General features: G+C 42.8%; 1 protein-coding gene across 3 annotated transcripts in view; it reads left to right on the plus strand.

Moving 5' to 3' along the window:
* Window positions 1-17,090, plus strand: part of SLC44A3 (solute carrier family 44 member 3) — a 90,676-nt gene that overhangs the window by 44,538 nt on the left and 29,048 nt on the right. For 2 of the 3 annotated variants that reach the window (XM_056106585.1, XM_056106587.1), the window contains exons 10-11: window positions 13,622-13,778; window positions 16,133-16,216. In XM_056106585.1, the coding sequence (XP_055962560.1) occupies window positions 13,622-13,778; window positions 16,133-16,216 (241 nt within the window). Of the gene's footprint in view, window positions 1-13,621; window positions 13,779-16,129; window positions 16,217-17,090 lie in introns of all 3 variants that reach the window. The other variant, XM_056106586.1, reaches the window with a different exon arrangement.

The following is a 17,090-nucleotide window of genomic DNA, read 5'->3' on the forward strand; positions in this document are numbered from 1 at the left end:
ATGTATTATATACTAGAAAGTTGCTAAGACAGTAGATCTTAAATGTTCTCACCGTACACACACACACACACACAAACACACACACATGCACGCGCACACAAAAAAGAAGTGGTGATCATGTGGCATGGCAGAAGTCTTAGCTGATGTAATGTGGTGAGCATTTAGCAAGTGTATAGCTGTAGTAAATCGACATGGAAACACACACAATGGATTTATGTCAATGGATTCTCAATGATATATTTTTTAAATGAGTTAAAACTTCAAGGGCTGGAGAACTAGTACAGTGTGTTGGGGGTTTGCTTTGCACATGGCCAACAAAGTTTGATCCTTAACACCCCATACCAGAGCCCCACCAGGAATGATCTCTGAGCACAAAACCACGAGTAAACCTTAAGCACTGCTGGGTGTGGCCCCAGGGCCAAAATAAGGGGAAAAAACACTTCAATCTTGTTATATTGAGAAGGGAAGAAGAAAACTGAGAATGTTAGAAATTTAGCTTGTAAGAGACTAAACCTGTATTGTCTACACTGGAAAACCAGTGGACAATAGTTAGGGCCATAAAAATCAAGAAATAGCAGGAACAATATAGTTAAAGCCATCTACCACAAGCTTACAGCAAGCATCATCCTCAATGGGAAAAAACTGAGAGCCTTTCCCCTAAGATCAGGGATGATACAAAGATGCTCACTCTCTCCACTGCTGTTCAATATAGTACTGGAAGTACTTGCAATAGCGATTGGGCAAGAAAAAGATATTAAGGGCATCCAGGTAGGAAAGAAAGAAATCAAGCTCTCACTATTTGCAGATGATATGATACTATACTTAGAAAACCCTAAAACCTCTACCAAGAAACTCCTAGAAACAATAGACTTGTATAGTAAGATCGCAGTCTATAAAATTAATACCAAAAAGTCCATGGCTTTCCTATACTTGAATAGTAAAAGAGAAGAAAGTGGCTTGAAGAAAACAATCCAGTTCACAATTGTGCCTCAGAAAATCAAGTACCTAGGAATCAGCTTAACTAAGGAAGTAAAGGACCTGTACAAAGAAAACTACAAAACGCTACTTCAGGAAATAAAAGAGGACACAAGGAAATGGAAAAATATCTCCTGTTCATGGATGGGGAGAATTAACATCGTCAAAATGGAAATGCTTCCCAAAGCACTGTACACATTCAATGTGATCTCTATTAGGATACCCATGACATTCTTCAAAGAAATGGAGCAAAATTTATATGGAACAACAAGTCCCCACAAATAGCTAAAGCAATTCTGGGGAAAAAGAAAATGGGAGGAATCAACCTCCCTAACTTCAAACTCTACTACAAAGCAGTAATAATTAAAACAGCATGGTTCTGGAACAAAGGCAGAGCTGCAGACATATAGAACAGGGTCGAATATACTCACATCTCCCCCCAAGCATTTGATGATCTAATCTTCGATAAAGGGGCAAGAAATGTGAAATGGAGCAAGGAAAGTCTCTTTAACAAATTGTGCTGGCAAAACTGGACAGCTATATGCCAAAAAGTGGGCTCAGACCTGTCCCTAACACCAAGCACAAAAGTAAGATCAAAATGGATTAAAGACCTCAACATCAGACCGGAATCCATAAGGTACATTGAAGACAAAGTTGGCAAAACCCTCCAAGACATTGAAGCTAATGGTGTCTTCAAAGATGTCACACCACTGGCCGAGCAAATGAAAACAGAGATGACAGAGATGGACAAATGGGACTATCTTAAACTAAGAAGCTTCTGCACCTCAAAAGAAACAGTGACCAAAATACAAAGACAGTCTACAGAATGGGAAAGGATATTCTCCGAATACACATCCGACAAGGGATTGATATCAAGGTTATACAAAATACTGATTGAACTCCACAAGAAGAAAACAACCAACCCCATCCAAAAAATGGGGCGAGGAAATGAACAGAAACTTCCGCAAAGAAGAAATCTGAATGGCTAAAAGGCACATGAGAAAATGCTCTACATCATTAATCATCAGGGAGATACAGATCAAAACAACAATGAGATATCATTTCACACCACAGAGACTGGCCCACATACAAAAGAACAAAAGCAACCAGTGCTGATGCTGATGTGGCGAGAAAGAGACTCTCCTTCACTGCTGGTGGGAATGCCGACTGGTTCAGCCCTTTTGGAAAACAGTATGGATGATCCTCAAAAAATTAGAAATTGAGCTCCCATTTGACCCAGCAATACCATTCCTGGGAATATAACCCAGAGAGGCAGAAAAGTTTAGTCGAAGTGACATCTGCACTTGTTTGTTCATTGCAGCACTCTTTACAATAGCTAGAATCTGAAAAAAACCTGAGTGCCCAAGAACAGATGACTGGTTAAAGAAATCTTGGTACATCTACACAATGGAGTACTATGCAGCTGTTAGAAAAAAATGAAGCCATGAAATTTACATACAAGTGGTACTACATGGAAAATGTCATGCTAAGCGAAATGAGTCAGAAAGAGAGGGACAGACATAGAAAGATTGCATTCATCTGGGGAACATAAAGTAACAAAATAGGAGACTAACACCCAAGAATAGCCGAGATAAGTAGCAGCAGTATTACTCCATGGCTTTTGAGGACAGCCACACATGCTAGGGGAAAAGCAGCTCAGATAGAGAAGGGAGCACCAAATAAAGGGTGTTGGGAGGTTCCTCTCAGGATGGTAAATGCGTGATGAGAGTAGACTATAGACCGAACAAGATTGCCACTCAGTGTCTCTTTTGCAAACCACAGCACTCAAAAGTAGAGAGATAACAAAAGGGAATGCCCTGCCACAGAGGTAGGGTGGGATGGGGGGGATGAGGGGTGGGAGGGATACTGGGACTGGTGGTGGTGGAGAACGGGCACTGGTGGAGGGCTAGATATTCGATCACTGTATAACTGAAACCCAAGTACAAGAATTTGTAAGTCTACAACTGTACCTCATGGTGTTTCACTAATAAAAATTTAAGAAAAAAAAAAGAAATAGCAGGAAGATACAGAAGGAACAGCTAAAATATTATGTATCTCTAGAGATAGAAAAGTAAAGCTAGGGAAGAAAACTTTCATGTAGCAGTACTATTTGGCTTTTAAAGATATTTTACATACTACTTTGATTTAAAAAATAAACTAACTGAAAAACAGAATACATGGTGATTTATTTTTAGCACTGCTGTTTCATTAATTAGAAATTCTCCTTTCTCTTTGACTTCCTGCCTAATTTTGAAATCTCAAGGCTTTTCATTATCTGCAAATTTACAGTTCTTTAATCTCATGTTCCGGCCTGCACAGGGTGTAGAATATGCCAAAGTGTGTTCATCTTTGTCCTTTGTTTAACACTGAGGAAGCTGAGGAGTTCATTCTAAGTCTCTCAAATGCCAGAGTTTTGGCAACATCAAAAATTTCCCTTTCACAATCATTTGCTTCAAGAGAACTCAACCGAGAGCCTTAAAGAGGCAACTGGGGGTGTGATGGGAAGGAACTAGAGCCATTAACTTGGAGATGAGACACTGGAGGCATGACTTCATCGGCATTTTCACGCTTTCAAAAGATGGTTTCCAGCTGCTGGATTCACTAAGGAAAGGCAAGAAAGTGGATTCAAAGATGAGTCTGAGGAATTGAGGTAGGAGACAGATGAATTTCCTAACCCTGGAGGGAACTGCTGAGGACAGCCAACGAGGACATGTCCATGTTCTGTATGGGAAAGGAGAACCTTACAACTTCTTCCAACTGCGCTCCCCCTGTCCTGTGATCATTTTAGAGGGAGAACAGTCAAAGATGGACAGCTCTGGCAGGAGCACACAGAGCTTCTCGGCTGGGGACCAGGTTTACGTTGGAGCCTTCCAGTCTGTGGAACCCAGTCCTGGTCCAGTAGCCTCAGCACAAAATTTATTTTCCTAGCTGTTCAAAAAGTTCTTAGTGATGGGCTTTCGCTGAGAGCTAAGTGGCTCAGAGCACCTGCACTGCAAGTAAAAACCCGCTAGTTTCGTTCCTGCTCTGTTGTCTGCAACTCAGCTGGCTTTTGCAGCTCTGTGCCACACTGCAGGCAACAGGAATGAACACCATAACTAAAGGGGTGCCACAGCCCACCAATGGTGCAGCTAGGACATGTGCAACCCTGGATCTCTTAGTCATCACAACTACAACCAGAAGAAGGAATTTTTTTGTTTATTAGTGAAACACCATGAGGTACAGTTGTAGACGTACAAGTTGTTGTGCTTGGGTTTCAGTTATACAATGATCAAGTACCCATCCCACCACCGGTGCGAATTCTCCACCCCCACCAATCCCAGTATCCCTCCCACCCACCCCCCATTCCCCATCCCACCCTGCCTCTGTGGCAGGGCATTCTCTTTTGTTCTATCTCTCCTTTTGGGTGCTGTGGTCTGCAGAAGATACATTGGGTGGCAATCATGTTCTGTCTATAGATTACTTTCAGCATGCATCTCCCATCCTGGGCAGATCTTCCCAGCACCCTTTATTTGGTGCTCCCTTCTCTATCTGAGCTGCCTTTGCCCCTACAGTGTGCAGCTGGCTTCTAAGCCATGAAGTGAACAACCTGGTGTTTATCACAGTTGCTCTTGGGTGTTAGTTTCTTATTTTGTTTCTTTATGTTCCCCAGATGAATGCAATCTTTCTATGTCTGTCCCTCTCTTTCTGACTCATTTTGCTTAGCATGATATTTTCCATGTAGTACCACTTGTATGTAAATTTCATGACTTCATTTTTTCTAACTGCTACTTAGTACTCCATTGTGTAGATGTACCAAAGTTTCTTTAACCAGTCATCTGTTCTTGGGCACTCAGGTTTTTTCCATATTCTAGCTATTGTAAACAGTGCTGCAATGAACAAACAAGTGCAGAGGTCACTTCAACTATACTTTTTTGCCTCTCCGGGGTATATTCCCAGGAGTGGTATTGCTGGGTCAAATGGGAGCTCAATTTCTAATTTTTTGAGAATTGTCCATACTGTTTTCCAAAAGGGTTGAACCAGTTGGCATTCAGGCTTGGAGACAGAGTTCAGTGGATTGACTGCAGGCTTTGCCCAGGCGGGGGCAGGGGAGGGGTGCTGGGTTCAGGCTACCGGCATAGAGGTCCCTTGAACAACACTGGGAGTGAGCACATGAACGCAAAACTGGGAGTATCCCCCACCCCCAGAACACTGGCAAGTGCTACTCCCCCAATCCAAAATAATATAAAAATAAATGAAATTTAAATTGAAAAGAAGAGGAGCTAGAGTTAAATAGTGGAAAACATGTGGATGACCTGGGTTGATCCCCAGAACCTCAGATGGGGGGATGGATAATTAAAAAAATGGACAATAAAACTTTGCAGCCCTTTCTCCCCGCCCTGTGACGTAGAATTTCGCATGAAGGAGACGGTGGTCCAATCCCATTTGGAATTTTGGGACAACAGCAACATGGGTCAGGCAAAACCATCGATTGAATATGATGTGGTCTATTTCGTTGTGGAACCGTCCACCGGAAGACTCCCATGTCCAACGTTTAGATTTGGCCTTCTGGAACTGTGAGTTACCATGGATGGTCTTGGTCGACATGATAAACTCAGACAGTAACTCACCCTGTTCGTTCCATTCTAGGCCATGGGTCCCGATGTGGAGTTCTTCAGCTGATCTTCTCGGTCCTATCTTGGCATTAAAATCACCCACAATGATCTTGTAGAAGGTGTGGTCTTCTTTATAGAACTTCTCCAGCTCCATGTAGAACTTCTCAATTTCTCCTTCATCATAATTGGATGTTGGTGCATAGACAACAAAGATAGAAACTGCCGGCAGTGAGCCACATCTATTCAAATGTAAACGTCTGATTTGGGTTATTAGGCATTCGAATGAATCAATGCTCATGACCAAGTTCATGTTGACAAGGACACTGACACCACCGACACCTCTTTCATCGCATGTTCCGAGGAACAATTCTTCTCCAGTGTCGAAAATGGCATTGGTGCCTTCTTGTCTTGGTCAAACCAATGATGTCGTACTTGATCTTTTGCATTTGTGCCATCAGGTCCTCGATGGATGCATCTGATGCTAGCGTACGTGCATTGAAAATACAGATGATCATTTTTGTCTTCCTTCATTGTGGCAGCCTAGTTCTGCCTTGAGATTTTATCGGCCTCTCCTTTCTCATCCTTCTCAATGATGCCATATTGGTGATGCCTTCAGGGTCAGGGGAATGAGACCCATTGTAATTACTGGTTTTGGCATATCAAATACACAACGGATAGCTTGTGAGGCTCTGCTGTGCGGGCGGAATACTCTCAGTAGCTTGCCAGGCTCTCCAAGAGGGATAGAGGCTTTTGGGGCGTCCTCTAATCACCCTTGTAGGTGTTCCCATGGTTCAAACCATATTTGAACCCTATCAAATATGGTACAGCAATTCTGGAAGATGGATATTTAGTGTCTTATAATGTGTTGCACGGCCGCGCAGTCTGGAAATCATCCTGGAGTGTGGAGGCAGCTGGGTAGTGGAAGTAGTGGAGGTCTGCCGGTGAGGTATTTATCTGGTACTTGTAGGGATTAGGGTGGGTCTTCTGTGCGCAATCCAATCACTGGGTCTCTGGCGGTTGGTGGAAGCAGACAGGGCAGGGTAGGGTGGGGCTCCTGGTTTTAATCCCTTCATCACCTGTGGTTGGTGGTAGCAAGAAGAGAATCTCTTCACAGAGCAGGGAGAAAGGGCTGCAAAGTTTAAGAAGAACTCCCAGAAGACTTAACATTGTCAAAATGGCAATACTACCGAAAGCATTGTATAAATTCAATGCAATCCCTATAAGGATACCCATGACATTCTTCAAAGAAATGGAGCAAACACTCTTGAAATTTATATGGAACAATAAGCCCCCACGAATAGCTAAAGCAATTCTTGGGAAAAAGAAAATGGGAGGAATCAACCTCCCGAACTTCAAACTGTACTACAAAGCAGTAATAATTAAAACAGCATGGTACTGGAACAAAGGCAGAACTGCAGACCAATGGAACAGGGTTGAATACACTGACATCTCTCCTCAATCATATGCTCATCTAATCTTTGATAAAGGTGCAAGTAATGTGAAGTGGAGTAAGGAAAGCCTCTTTAATAAATTGTGTTGGCATCACTGCACGGCTACATGCAAAAAAATAGGCTCAGAACTCTGCCTAACACCATGTACAAAAGTAAGATCAAAATGGATTAAAGACCTCAACATCAGACCAGAAACCATAAGGTACATTGAAGATAAAGTTGGCAAAACCCTCCATGATATTGAAGCTAATGGTATCTTCAAAGATGCCACGCCACTGGCCGAGCAAGTGAAAACAGAGATAGATAAATGGGACTATCTTAAACTAAGAAGCTTCTGCACCTCCAAAGAAACAGTGACCAAAATACAAAGACAGTCTACAGAATGGGAAAGGATATTCACCGAATACACATCTGACAAGGGTTGATATCCAGGATATACAAAATACTGGTTAAACTCCACAAGAAGAAAACATCCAACCCCATCCAAAAATGGGGCAATGAAATGAACAGAAACTTTCTCAAAGATGAAATCCGAATGGCAAAAAAGCACATGAGAAAATGCTCTACATCATTAATCATCAGGGAGATGCAGATCAAAACCACAATGAGATACCATCTCACACCTCAGAGACTGGCCCACATTCAAAAGAACAAAAGCAACCGATGCTGGCGTGGATGTGGCGAGAAAGGGACACTCCTTCACTGTTGGTGGGAATGTCCACTGGTTCAGCCCTTCTGGAAAACAGTATGGACGATTCTCAAAAAATTAGAAATTGAGCTCCCATTTGACCCAGCAATACCACTCCTGGGAATATATCCCAGAGAGGCAAAAATGTATAGTCGAAGTGACATCTGCACTTGTTTGTTCATTGCAGCACTCTTTACAATAGCCAGAAACTGGAAGAAACCTGAATGCCCAAGAACAGATGACTGGTTAAAGAAACTTTGGTACATCTACACAATGGAGTACTATGTAGCTCTTAGAAAAGATGAAGTCATGAAATTTACATACAAGTGGTACAATATGGAAAGTATCATGCTAAGCGAAATGAGTCAGAAGGAGAGGGATAGACATAGAAAGATTGCATTCATCTGGGGGATATAAAGTAACAAAGTATGAGATTAATACCCAAGAATAGCTGATATCAGCACCAGGACGATTACTCCATAACTTAGAGGCCAGCCGGGTATCCTAGAGGAAAGGGCTGTTCAGATAGAGAAGGGAGCACCAAATAAAGGATGTTTGGAGGATCCTCCCAGGAGGGGAGATGCATGTCGAAAGTAGACTATGGACTGAACATGTTTGCCACTCAATGCCTCTTTTGCAGACCACAACACCCAAAAGGAGAGAGAGAACACAGGGGATTGCCCTGCCACAGAGACAGGGGGGATGGGGGGATGGGGGTGGGAGGGATATTATCCATGGTGGTGGAAAATGGGCACTGGTGGAGGGATGGGTATCTGATCATTGTATAATTGAAACCAAAGCACAAAAAATTGTAAATCTACAACTTTAAAAAAAATAAAATAAAATAAAGGGGAAAAAAATAAATAAATAAATAAATAAAATAAAATAAAGGGAAAAAAAAAAAAAAGAAGAACTCCCAGAATGACCACCAACTGGGAGCTTTTTGGTACTATTGCTGCAACATGGGAAGATGCCATTGTTGACAACATTGACGAGGAATACGATCAACTGGTTCAGCACCTCCATGACTGTGCGAGGAATGTCGAGAGAGATAGCCACAAAAAAAAAAAAAAAGCCTGTCTTCAAAAACTTGAGCTTATTCTCCAACGTGGTTTGGCACATGCCTCAGGCAACCACAAGCGAACATCCGAGCTCGCAAAGCAGTGCAGAGATGCGATCAAGGAAGATCTCAAAGAGAGAAAAGCAGAAATGCTGGTAGATGCGGCAGAAGCTGAGAAAAGTATTCGTAATGCCCGCCTGTCCTTCGCCAACTACAAGACCAAGATGACTGCCCTCCAACATCCTGATGGATCTATCACATCTTCCAGAACGGCAATGGAGAAGATTATCCATGACTTCTACTCAAATCTCTTCGATAGCCATGTCCACCTGTCGACATACCAAATTCCACAGGATGCATATGTCGTTCCCAATGTTCTCCCTTCCGAAATCCGACACACCATTTCATCAGTAAAGAAACGAACAGCACCTGGCCCAGACAAGGTCAGACCTGAACACCTGAAGAACCTGCCATCAGTACTCATCAATACGCTGGCTCGGCTATTCACAAGCTACCTGTCTGAATGCAAGGTTCCATCCCAATGGAAAACCAGCAGGACTGTACAAGAAGGCAGACATCCACAACATTGGCAACTATAGCCCAATCTGCCTATTGTCTGTCATCTGCAAGTTGTTCACTCGAGTCATCCTGAATAGGATTGGCAGAACACTAGATGAAGGAAAACCATACGAGCAAACCGGGTTCCGCAAAGGATTCAGCACCATCGACCATATCCACACGATAACCAAGCTCATCAAGGTTTCTCGGGAGTTCAAGATGCCACTCTGTCTAACATTCATTGATTTAAAGAAGGCCTTTGATTCTGTTGAGATGGAAGCGGTCATTGAAGCCCTAGCTAATCAGGGCATTCAAACTCAGTACATCAGGATCCTCCATGAGCTGTATTACAGATTCACTACCAGGATCTCACCATTCTACAAAGAAGTAATCATTGATGTCAAGAGAGGGGTTCGGCAGGGTGATACCATTTCACCGAAACTCTTCAGTGCCACTCTCGAGAACATCATGCGACGACTGGAATGGGAAGGAATGGGAGTGAAGACAGATGGTCGGCAACTACACCACCTCCGCTTTGCTGATGACATTGTTTTAATAACACCAAACATTAGCCAAGTGGCACAAATGCTGGCCGACTTCGACCATGAGTGTGGAAAGGTCAGACTACAGCTGAATCTTACGAAGACAATGTTTATGAGAAACAGCCTTGTTCCTGACGCCCCATTCGCTCTCAACGGAACGACCATCTCTGAATGCAACAGTTATGTGTACCTAGGTCAAGAAGTCAACATGACAAATGACCTGTCACCTGAGCTGCACAGGAAGAAGAGAGCAGCTTGGAACGCCTTCAAGAGCGTCAAAGAAATAGCTAAGAGGACGAAGAACCTCCGGCTCCGGGCACATCTCTTTGATTCCACTGTTCTTCCTGCATTAACATATGTCTCAGAGACCTGGGTCCTACACAAACAGGATGAGAATGCTATTCGGGTCTCCCAAAGAGGAAAGAGCTATGCTTGGAGTATCACGTTTCACTCAAATGAGAGAAAGAATCCGGAGTTTTGACCTCCATTGACGATCAAGAATCAGGGACGCTGTCTCATTTGCCCAGGCATCAAAAATCAGATGGGCTGGTCACGTAATGAGATTTAGAGACGACTGCTGAACTAGAGCTGTTACCGACTGGATTCCACGGGTTGTCAAAAGACCGCGTGGCCGCCCACCTACCAGATGGTCAGACTTCTTCATCAAGATCATGAATGATTGGTTTGAGGCTCTTCATGTTCCTAGAATGAACAGACGCCATTGGGCTACACTAGCACGCGATAGGGACAAATGGAGACATTACTGGCACCCGCTTGAGCAAATCGGTGATTAATGGAAAGTCAAGTGGTCAAGTGGACAATAAAATAAATTATTCATGAGTCCTGAGATGGATGAAACTAGAAAAGATTTCTCCTGGTCCTGGAGTTCCTTGCTTAGACTCATGCTCTGAGTCCTTGGATCAGCAGTCACCATGATCTAAAGGGGGCTCCAGGACTCAAGTGGGTGACATTTAGGTGCTGTTTTCAGAAGCTGGATTTGAGATGGTATTCTGGACCTTATTCCAGAGCCCAAAGCCAGGCCTCATTATTGTTATTGTTATTATTATTATATTATTACTATTACTATTTGGAGTCAGGGTCCTACTGAGAAGTGTTCAGAGGGCCTGTGGACCACTCTGTGATGTTCAATCAGGGGGGCTGTTGGTTCAGTGCCCAACTTGAGGATGGGTGCCCCGTGAGCTCTGTAATGCCAAGGATCCACCAGAGCTGCCCCGACAATGCTTCTGCAGCCACCTGGTGCTGGAGATCCAACCACGTCCCGCATGCTCTGCCCTAGCTCTGGAGTCAGGAGCCTTTAGTCCTCACCAATCTGAAAGGTGAGGAAGTCAGGCTTGGGTGGTGAGTTCTGCAGTTGTGCACCATAGTCCTGGTCTTCGTCCCTTGCCTCCACATACAGAATCAGGGTAGAAGCTCCTCAGCCAGGAGCTCTACCTAGGGACAGGTGAGTCAGCCTGGTAGCCCAGTACCCCCCACCCCCAAGAAGCTCATCGCTGAGTTGGTCAATTGCCCAGGATTGCAGGACTGAGCCTGAGGCCAGCTGTCAAAAAGAGGTTCTGATAACACCTGCATTGCAGACCACAACACCCTAAAGGAGAGAGAGAGTAAAAGGGAATCTGCCTGCCACAGAGGCTGGGGTGGGGGGATTGGGGGGCAGAGAAGGGAGGAGAGGATACTGGGAACATTGGTGGAGAATGGGCACTGGTGGAGGGATGGGCACTCGATCATTATATGACTGAAACGTAAGCACAAAAGTTTGTAAGTATATAACTGTATCTCATGGTGATTCATAAAAATATTTAAAAATTTTTTTAAAAAGACGTTCTGAGATAAACTTGAAGCTAGCTTAGCAGGTGTCATCAGAGCCTCTTCCTGAGGCAGGTTTTGCTGTTTGTGAGGATGACAACATACAGGAAGGACAGAGAAGGACAGGCTGATTGCCTCTGAAATGGGAAAAAGTATCAAGGAATTAGAGGGGGGTGGCAGCGTGTTCATAGACACACTGCTAATTTAATCTGTTTCTTTAAGGGTGTTTCCTAGTTTCTAGGGCAAGTCCTGAGTGACCCTGAGTCTCAAGCTTGTCTTTCTAAGTTGTCTCTCTGGTGACAGGATGAGCAGGCATCTGGAAACTACACCTTCCTTCCAGAATATAACAGAATATGGTAGAGAGGAGGGAAATTGGCCTGAAATGGTTAATCCCATTCTGGTGAGAAAAAAAAGCTGTTGCCTCACCCCAAACTTCAATACCTGCAAGACCAGCCCTCCCCAAAACCCCCATTATTGGCGACTGTGAATCATCAGTCATCCAACAGATGCGAAGCAGGCCTTGCCTGCAACCCCACTCCCCTCAGGAGCACCATCACAAGTTCTAAGGCACATAAATCTCCTAAATGGAAAAGTAAACATTCTTCCTTTTAAAAAAACAATAAAGGAAAAAATGTGTCATATTTTCCTGGCCTGCCCAATACTTCTATTTATCAGATCAAAATGAATTCATATCAGCAATAGCTTCCCTGGTATTTCCTATTTTCAGTAATATTGAGTTGAAATATGGGGTGTCCATTTTTGTGTGTGGGCCCTTGGACTGCAGCGATTCTGCTCCCAAGATTGCCTTCATATTCTCTTTTTCTTCCTGGATGATTCAAATAAAGAAAAATATAGCTGTTGCCAACTCTCCAAACCTTTCTGGCTGCATTCTTTTTCTCCCTCAAAAACCTAGGCTTTTGTCAAATCCTCAATTCACAGTGACTTACTAGCAACCAGCAGAAGTTGTAGAACAATCCACTATGAAAAAACTAAGCTCCACTTGGATTCTGTGGGAGCTGCTTCTCGGAAGGGGCCTTGTTTTCTAGAACTGGCACTAGCGGAGAGTCAGACGGTCAGCTGGGGTGGGGGGGTGACCAGAGGGGGTTTGCAACACCTCTCTCGACTTTGTTTGATCTCTTAGGTCTGGGGGAGAAGGAAGGCTGTGTCCATCCTGTTATTTTTCAATTCTTCCCCACTCCTCCAACCCCACAGAATGGACTTGTGCATTCTTGGGAGCCACGTCATGACAAGCCCCATCAATGATTCACACTGCAGTGCTTTTTTAAAGAGCTGGGAATCAGCTGGTTTCAGGAGCCTGGGGTCAGAGTGCCCTTCACTGGCAGCTGAGCTCATTGTGGCTACAGACCCAGATCATGTGACTAGATGGTGATTTTCATCACCAGCCAAGGCTGGCAATGTTAATGTGTGTGCTTGTGTCCATTCAGAGGGTATTACCTAACTAAATCTCCAAAACTGTTAATGATTAGGGCTGGAGTGATAGTACAGCAGGTAGGGCATTTGCCTTGCACGCGGCTAACCTGGGTTCTACTCCCGGCATCCCATATGGTCCCCCGAGCACTGCCAGGAGTAATTCCTGAGTACAGAGCCAGGATTACCCCTGAGCATCACCAGGTGTGACCCAAAAAGCAAAAAAATATTAATGATATTAAGAGGCAACATAAAGAATTCAAGGAGGGAGGAGATATCGCAAAGAAGGAGTCTTATATCCTCAGTATTTAAAGAAAACCATTTTTTTCCCTGTAGTCTTTGGTGGTCATATTTAGTGCCACCAAAAGGAACTATCTAACTAAAACATAGTTTAAACTGAACTCTCAGAGAAGAGACATTTTTGGACAATCTTTGCTTATCATATGACTGTAGAGAGTATTATATCTTAAAATATTATCTCTTTTTTGTTTGTTTATTTCCAGGAATAAAAATGACCCTCCCAATCACCCAATCCTTTCCTCTCTCTCCATTCTCTGCTGCTACCATCAAGGAACCTTAGTAAAAGGGTCCTTTTTAATCACTGTGGTGAGGATTCCAAGGATCATTCTCCTGCACATTTACAACATTCTGAAGAGGAAGGTAAGGCAACAGCCCTGTGCACCATGCAGTCAGTGTGTGACTTACAGAAAGAGTTAATCATTGGAACTACAGCAAGTTCTTGGGCAGGATTGTGACCCATGACAATGTCCATTCAAAAGCTCCTTCAGCTCCAGCTTCTCACCCCCACCCCCAGTCCATTTGTTTATGCCTGTTTGTTGGGTTTTCTCCAAGACCCTGCTGGAGGTGAGGTGGAGAAGCAGTAGTATGATAGTTTTCCTCCTGGTTGTAATCCTAAATAAATGGGAGGTATTGTTAAGAAGAAATTCAAACAAGATTTCAAAGACTTTTATCTTGCTTTTATTAAAAGAAAATATACAGCAAGAGAGAAATACTACTGCTTGTTTCTGCTTTAATGCATGATCTAGTTTAGATATCTCCTAGAGGACTGAATTAAGTGTGAAATTAGGGGGGTGGGGATATGTGTGCATGTGTGTGTGAGAGAGAAAGAGTGAGAGAGAGAGTGCATGTGTGTGCAAATGCACACTGGCGTTTGTACACATGCACAATTGTGAGTAAAAACTGGGCAGGCTGACCTAAATCTCAGCTCAAAAGACAGAGAACTGTAGGGCTTTTGTGCCCAGGGCTTTTTCTCCTCACTGGTTTTTATTTCCATGCACATTTGGTTATGAATGCCAGTGGAAACCAGAACACCAGGAAAACAGCTGTTCTCATGGTATTTCTGGCCTGCCAGACAAGGGGAGGCTGGACTTGACCCAACTTTTCTGTTCTCACACAATCTTCATTGCCTCCCCCACCTCTGTGTTGGTGCCTTAGTAAGAGTTTTACAAACTTACCTGATGCCAACCTTTGGAATTTATTTGTTCCTAGTAAATTTGACACATGAATTCGTAATGTTATTTGGAGCTCTGGGTTTGTTTTGTTCTCTTTGAAGGTGAAATCTGAATTGTTGATGTTTTCAAGTTCATGGTCCAGATGTAAGAGTCATATATCAGTTAGGAACAATGGATGAACTTGGCATAAAATGATCTAGCTTGCTTATCTGGAAACACAGGCTAAGCAATTGCCCTGATCATAGCATATTTTCTTATATTTCCATTGAAACATTATTTTCCTGCATTTTGGTGACTCGGCAAGGGATTTTCACCTCTTGGTCAAATCTACTTACTCTGGTTTCTATAGTTTGAATTGGCTCTGCCATCCTAGGAAACTTAGAGAAATAGTTCTTACGGGGAAAAAATATGCGAGTGTAATTAGTAATGATAATTATAAATTAATAAGCACTAGGGGAGCTGGCTATCTCTCCTATGCTTTTAAACTCTGGGGAAATCGTTGTTCATAAATCTAAAAGAAAACTCACAAGATCCATGTTCTGGCTGAGCTCAGTAGGGAGATTTATCATTCTCCAGATCTCCTAAGCACCAAGGGGCCAAACTCCCTTTTGGTGAAGAAAGATAGTGTTAGAGAAATGTGTCTTTCTTGGGTTTAAAAAGCTTCTTTTTTTTTTCATGGTCTTCCTCAGCAGCCTTACAACTCTACCCAGTGTCTACAATTTAAACATTTCACAGTCACCCTGTGATCTTTCCTACATTAAATGGCTCATTCACAGCCGCAGCCAGGCTGAAAAGCTTCCAGATCAAGTTGCATCCAATTGAATTAACACTGGGACAAGAAAATGTCCATATAAGGTTGTGTTATTCTTGGGGTCCTGATAGAGGACTACTTCAGGATTTCTCTCAGAAATTTTTTTTTAAAACTCTGGGCAGTGGGCAAGATGAGTTTATTCAGTCACCCTCCCTAAAGCTTTATTAAATTATCACTCAAGCAATATCAAAGTTCAAGTTTATTTCAAAGGACTAATTTACTCCCTTAAATTTAGCCCTGAAATTCTCACTGTAGGATTTACTGCCAAAAAAAAGTTCAATGTGATCCTTCTTTTTTTTAATGTGGCACAACCAGTATCTACAATTTATTCCTTGTTTTATTGCCTCTGGGAAGTGATTTTTCATAAATATAAGCTTTAGTTTGAAAGAATAAAGTTTATAATAAAAGACAAAGGAACAGATGAACTGAGACTCTAGTAAAACCAGAAGGTCTATTTACCTTTCCTAATAAACATAGATGAGCCCATTTCCCTTTTATTGAGACTGGCAGCAGCCATAGGAGTAAGACCAGGAGAGAAAGTTTGCTCACAGGAATAAAAATGGTGATAGAAGAGTAGCCTGGAAAGTAGAACTTGCCTCACAGCCAGAGAGTAATGCTTCCCCAGGGGCCAACTCTCCGAGTCAAAACTGTGTCTGCAGACATACCCTGATCCCGTCTTCCCTGTACCATTTCTAATTCTGTTCCTTTGGTTTTGAACTTGATCCTAGCAGCACAGTGCGCTGTCAAAATACATGTTCAGATGCTGCTTCTGCTGTTCCTGGTGTCTTGACAAATGTCTGTGCCATCTCAACCAGGTATGTCTCTGCCACATGCCACAGGAACCCAGGGAGAGAACCAGTGGGGCTCTGTCTTTTAGCTCAGAGATAGATAGTTTTTCTGGAAAAGGCCAGAAAGTGCAAATGTTTTGGACTCTGGGGCCATGTCTGGGTTGCAACTCCTCATATAGTCATGGTCAATCAGAAAACTATTGTGGACAAATGACAAATGACTGACATGGCTGTGTTCTTGTACAATTTTATCTACAAACATTGAAGTTTGAATTTTGTAGGTTTTTCATGAGCCAAGAATACTTATTTTTTATTTTTTTCCCAACTGTAGTAGTCTCCCTCTAATCCCAGGAAATACATTCCAAAACCCTCAGGGGAGGTACCAAGTCCTATGGTGGCTGTATTTATTGACAGACCTTTGATGATTGACTATAAATTAGGTCCGTAAGAGAATAATAATGATACCTAGTAATAGGGCAAAATAATTATAACAATTTATTTCATAAAAAATATATCCACGTAATCACTTTCAAAACGTTTTACTGTCCAGAGTATTTTCCAGTAGAGACTGACTGTAAGTAACTGAAACCAAGGAACGAGAAACCACAGGAAAGGGGGTGGTGGAGAAATGTGTCTACAGGATTTTGAAAAAGTGAACATTGTTTGGAGCCACAGTCAGAGAAAAGCAGACTGGCTGACCTCACTGCTGGGCTGCAGCTTACAAGCTCCTATCTGAGCATATGTGAGGCCCTGGGTTCAATCCTCAGGACAAAAAAATATAAATAAAAAAGCAAGAGTTACAGACCTATAGTTTATAGATCCTTAACTCACTAAAGCCACTCTTCAAATTCTGGGGAGAACTAATTTATAAAGTGAACTATTCTAGGTAATGGTCTAACAA

This window comes from Sorex fumeus, unplaced genomic scaffold (assembly GCF_029834395.1).
Source record: "Sorex fumeus unplaced genomic scaffold, SorFum_2.1 ptg000131l, whole genome shotgun sequence".
NCBI classification, from domain to species: domain Eukaryota; kingdom Metazoa; phylum Chordata; class Mammalia; order Eulipotyphla; family Soricidae; genus Sorex; species Sorex fumeus.